Raw genomic sequence first — 6000 nt, forward strand, 5'->3', positions numbered from 1 at the left:
TCAAGAACTGATATTTTAGAAATTAATGAACAAGACATTATTTAACTAGCCCTATGAATACAGATAAAGCAAAACATGGTTAGCAGCAAATTGTGTGAACTGCATCCATTAAATATAATTCAAGTTATAAGCATTACAGCGAATAATATGGGCGAGTAAGGTTGTAGAGGTGAGTAACAAAAAAGTTAATAAACACTGATCCGACAGGTGAACATCCAAGGACTAGAGGAAGCGTAGGTGGACGGATTGTGTCAAGCCTGATCTTGTAGATATGGGTTTGGATGGATATTATAGGACAAATGTACGTATAAAGTGATAATCAGTATCAGTATTGAACTTTCGGGTTCTACTGGCCAGCTTAATTTTTTTTTCTTCTAATCGAGGTCATTACTCTTTTCCCAATTAAGTCTGTTTACCTATATAAAAAATCACTAAAAGCTTTTGTTAATTTCTTTAAATCCGGATGGAACAAATGATTTTTTTAGCATAGCAAGTTAAAAATAATATTTGTTTCTGGCATTAGATATTATGTTTCGAGTAGGCTTTTTTGTCATTATAGATGTGATAATACTAAAATGTGAGAATGTTTCAAGTATTTTAAAGCAGGGCGAGTTTTTGTTGTAGTTTCAAACTATGTTTTATGTTGAAAATCATTTATGAACCAAAAGTTAAAACTGATCCCAACTAAATAAATACTTAATATTAAAATTAATCCAGTAATTAGGTGCTCTATTTGTTACATTACTCATTCATTTCATATATTACTTCCTTGAATAAATGTTTTTAAAAATTATATCATGAAAACTATAATATGAAGTGTGTGCCTGTTTCAGAATATTATCAAGGAACATTTTCTAAAGGCAATAAAAAAAAAAAAAAAATTAATCTATTGATTTTATTTTCAGATAATTTTAATAGCTACCTAGCACCAAATCCAGAGAATGTCGCATATAAAGTGAAATATCTTTAAAAAAAGAAAAATACTCCAGAATAACTTTGAATCGTAAGAAAATAAATCTAAAATTTATGTAGTATTGTAAAACCTGAAGTAATGAAGCTTTATAAATAAATATCACAATAATAACCAGAACACAAATTTTGTGGTAGTGACATTGTTTAAAAAAATTTCAATTATACAGGTATTTGTTATGTACTTTTCAAAATTACAAAACGAATCCCAAAATTGTAATAAATAATCAATTTAACAATATTTTGGATTATTTCTTGTTTAGTAATTAAATTAAACCAATTAATTACACTAAAGATAACTTATTGTAATAAAAACTAACTAATAATATGTTTAAGTACCACTGATTATTTTCTTTGATAAACTTAAATATCTAGATTTTTAAAAAATAAATTTGATATGGGCACAATTGGTTTTGAACATCTAAAATCATAAAATTTTGTATTTATAAATTATATCTAATAGCCACTATTTTACAAACTTTTGTCCTTCAAATTTTTCAAGGCTTCATAATTATGGACCCTCATTCAATTAAGCCAGACAAAAGATCAAAACATTAATAGACTACACAAACAAACATAATTAAAAAATATCAATACAATTTGATAAACTAAAACAATTGACGAATTAATCAGTTTTGATAATTTATATTTTGGAGAAAATAATATTTAATACCTTATTGTATTAAATGACGAACAATTTTATATTTCCAAATTGAGTTTATATCATAAAAATAATTAGAAATTAGGATACATTATAATTGTAGAAGGGACAAATATGCTTTCTGATTCAAAATTGTAGATATTTAGGAATGAAAATTAGCTGAAATAATTTCAATAAATACTGAGCAAATTTTACTTTTTCTTTTATATTTTCTACTTATTGTTATTATAATCAATAATTAAGACAAAGATGAGCTCCAATCTTGTATCCATTATGAATTTTAATTTCTAAGAATTCTGTTTTACGTAACCTGAATCTATCAACAGTCGAGAAGCCATCTGTTTCATAGCAAGTAGTAATTACCTTTTCTCAACTAGATTACTTCGAGAATAGAGTTCTACACAAAGAATAAATTTTTAAAAAAAGTACCATTTATAACTTGCTAACATTAGCTATAACATAGCATCTAATATAACACTAATTAGTACTACATTTCATAATAAGTTTTGAATTTATACAGAATTAAAATTTGAGAAAACCGGACAAACTTTCAAAACTATGAACAATATATATTTGTTCGATGACATATCTATTGAGTGAATTTAAATTTTATTATATTGTAATAAAATAATGAAAAAAAAAACTCGTCACAAAATCAATTAAATGAAACTAGTAACATGAATTAAATATTAGATAAAAAAACAAAATTAAATTAAAAACTGAGTTTTATGGAGCTAAAGCTCTATTCTATAACAAAAACATTCTGGAATGAAGCTATACAATCTCTTCCAAATGATATGATATACTTAAAAAATTATTCTATAATCTTAGAGCATCCCCATTATAAATTCTCTTCAAAAATTATTATCAAATTGAAAAACATCTGTAATAAAATTATCTCATAAATACTGCAATGTGGCAACATTTGAATAAAATTTGCTTAAATTTAAACTAAAGTAAAAACGATTTCAAGCTCATAAAGGAAAATTCAAAAGGCAATGAATTTTAAAATCAGGTAAACCATAGATAAAAAAAAATTATATCCTCAATAAACTAATCACTCAATTGAGCATGAAGTGACAACAGTTCAAAAGTGGTGCCAGTTGACTAATGTATATAAAAAAACTTACAATACATTGCCAACCTTAAAAATCAATTAATCTGTCAAATCTAAATATCAAATAAAACAAATATTAAGAGGGAAAATTATAAAAGAATGTAAAAAAACAATCTATCAAGAGATGAACTAGTGTGACTGATGTGAGGAAACCCTAAGATAAATATTTACATTGAAACATATACAATCACTCAAGCAGGAAGAATGCTCTCATGGATTCAGGCATTCAACAAAAAAGATCTTCACTACATGAATGGTATAACTAATAGAACAAAAATTTTGAACAGAAATTGTTGATTTTAGACAAAGCTATAAGTAAAATATAAACATTAGATAAGTATTCAAAATACCAATTAATAGTTCAATGATAAGAAATCAACAAAATATAAATATAGACTGTTAAAATCATAAGTATTTGATGAAATCACTAGGTTAGAAAAGTATGAAAGTTCATTACCTAGGATCAGGTAGAATTATCTTCTTACTGGCTCTGGCAGCTGGAGTACACTTACTCTTCTCCATTGCCATCAGATAACTAACATCAGCCAGGACAGCTTCCAAGTCTGCCATTTTTGCTAAATTATGTGTCACTTGTCAATAACTTAGTCACTTCAGGCCTGGGGCCTACTCACGATCACAACAACTCTGTAATCTTCATGTTCAACCAGTCCCTTGATATAGGATACGACTATTGCCTCTCCCCAACCCATTTTGCTATGACATAAAGAATATTTAGACAATTCTGACTGAACATTTTGCTAATATGAAACTAGAACAGCAACTTCGTTGATAACATGACAACACAGACTGAAATTCTTAATTGCAGAGAGAAGCCAGAGGACTGAGGCAAGGATCAAAGATCTACGCCTTCTTGGGTATGCTACTCGTATTGGCACTTTCACTGTGTACCTCACCAATTTAAAAAGATTCCTCGATTTATGAGCTGCTAGTATTGAAAAAAAAAAGCTTTTGGAAGAAAAACATTCGAGTATAAATATTTTAAACCCTAAGTACTGCTTTTAATGAGAGTACAATAAGATCTAACTCGCTGTACATCAAGGTCTAATCAGCTGTTCCCTATAAACAGACAAGAACATTTCCAAGTTCTCTTATTTCGAAATTTCTGTGATTTAATTGTGTCGGACTGTTAAGTATTATTGTTTAGAGTCATGGAAATTGAAACTGAAGAAATATTAGTGGATCCTGCCACGCCTTCTGAACTCTTAACCACGGGTAAGTTATTTCGATGAAGCTTAGACGTGTTAGAATGTATGTACGTCAAATATATGTCATGTCATCTTTGTCAAATTTCCCATTTAATTGTTAAGATGTAACCTGTTATTTTCTTAATTTAACTGAGCAAAAGTTTTTTTAATCATGATTACTAGAATATTCGTGGGAGATTTTCTATTCTTAGTTTTCCTAATGTACATCTTTAAATGTATTTCCCTTCCTTTTCTATTGAAGTATTTGCTTTTTCCTTCACGGTCTGACTTGGTAGTAGTTCTGTCATCAATAATTTTTCTAGGATCTTTTTAAGTTCAGCTATATTTCTGCAGATATAGTTAGTATTAGATCTTTATGATTCAATTTGTTTCTGGCTTATTTAATTTTCAATAAGAAAAAAGGAAAGAGCAATGTATGTACTGTTGTGATTGGATTAGTTATATCCCTATACATATGGTTTTAGGAAATGTATAAATCTCTGAGATTGTTATTAAGTACTATTTTTTATGGTACAGAGGCAGCCTCATTTTCATTTCTTGTGAAGTCATCAATCCAAATTTATATTTCTAGTTCATTTTAGAGTTTCTGTGCTAGGTTATTGAACTAGCACTATCATTATATGAAATGGTTTTACTTCTGGAAAGGAAGGAAACTATCATTTTTTATTGACATTTTCTACCTCTTAATTATGGGTATTTTAAATTAGCTATAATTTATCATTTACTGTTATCATGGTAAAACTATCAATTATGTTCTGGTAATACAAAATAACAACTTTAGTTGCATTTGATGATTAGATATTATTATCTGCCACAGATTAGTGGCAATCATTGGAGGAAAACTATTTGTCTATTCTAGTCTCCACCATATTTACAATATCTATTTTAAATGTTCTGTAAATTATGCCACAAATGGAAACTCCTTGGAAGTCACAAAAAAAAAATTGTTCAAACAGCATATAGAACAGGAGTTTATGCTACAGTAGCTTTATAATAATAACAAACTGTAGGCGTTCATAACAAATATTATCCCCTTTAAACCAGAACAAAAAAAAAAATTAATTTTTTTTAAAGCAAATGAAATAATAATTACTTGTGAATGTACCATTCTGCAGATTGGTGATCTGTTTCTTCCACTCCACTGTCCTGATTGCTTGCTGTCTTTTTCATGGATAAATTATAATTAGATATGTTTTTCTCATTTTTTCACATATCAGGACCTTAAATGTTGCTAGGTTTTGTTTTTATTAAAAATAAATTTAAAAACAATTTTATCTGTTTGGTCTCTGTTGAAAAAGACCCTACCCTGAGCTATACCCAACAAACATCTAGACCAATATTGATTCTATCATGAAGTTAATATATTACCTAATTAATTATCTACCAAAAAATTGTGAATATGATTGTAATCATATTTACAATTTTTGATAGATCACAGCTATTGGCTTAAGCTCATTACACTCACTGAAGAAGTGACACTGAGGCTGTTAGCATTGGGGTATTCCTATTGTTTGGCTAAAACACCATAATATTAAACATATAGAAAATCTTATTCTCAGTATTTTTCATATTGTGAATGAAAAAAACTCTCTATTCAAAATTAATTATTTATTATGAAAATAAACTTTCAAGAAACCACTTTAGCAACAGATAACAGAAATAAGACATGGGAGAGAGGCGCTGGAACGGAATAGACTAGCTTACCTAAATATTATCATAAATCTTACCATTATATTAAACCATTATAAATAGAGTCCAGAAGATAAATCGATCAGTGAGCTTGAGTGTTGATGTGTTACTGTAGCCATGAGTCATCCCCGCGGGTTCAGGATCCCTCTGGGATCCATCCAGTCTCATAAATTTGGTACTCTTAATTGGAGAAAAATTCTGGGAGTCAAGTGTGATTCTGCCCAAATCACCTCCTTGCACAACTGTTGGTCTAATAACAGTACTTCCTTACAAAGTACTGAACTCTTGACCATGGGTTGTTACGGTACAGATTTATTTATTATATATATTTTTATCTT

At 28.4% G+C, this 6000-nt stretch overlaps 2 protein-coding genes across 4 annotated transcripts in view; one reads left to right on the forward strand and one right to left on the reverse strand.

Moving 5' to 3' along the window:
- The window catches only part of LOC106685857 (G protein-coupled receptor kinase 1), a 27681-nt gene extending 24137 nt beyond the window's left edge, over positions 1-3544 (reverse strand). For both annotated transcript variants that reach the window (XM_014428814.2, XM_014428813.2), the window contains exon 1: positions 3205-3544. In XM_014428814.2, the coding sequence (XP_014284300.1) occupies positions 3205-3317 (113 nt within the window). In that variant the 5' untranslated portion in view covers positions 3318-3544. The remainder of the gene's footprint in view (positions 1-3204) is intronic.
- LOC106685858 (selenoprotein S) overlaps positions 2837-6000 on the forward strand; it is a 10626-nt gene continuing 7462 nt past the window's right edge. The window contains exon 1 of one of the 2 annotated variants that reach the window (XM_014428816.3): positions 2837-3003. In XM_014428816.3, the coding sequence (XP_014284302.1) occupies positions 2952-3003 (52 nt within the window). In that variant the 5' untranslated portion in view covers positions 2837-2951. Of the gene's footprint in view, positions 3004-3798; positions 3981-6000 lie in introns of those variants that run through there. The other variant, XM_014428815.3, reaches the window with a different exon arrangement.

This window comes from Halyomorpha halys, unplaced genomic scaffold, assembly GCF_000696795.3.
Source record: "Halyomorpha halys isolate HHAL.00 unplaced genomic scaffold, Hhal_1.1 Scaffold749.1, whole genome shotgun sequence".
Classification (NCBI taxonomy): Eukaryota; Metazoa; Arthropoda; class Insecta; order Hemiptera; family Pentatomidae; genus Halyomorpha; species Halyomorpha halys.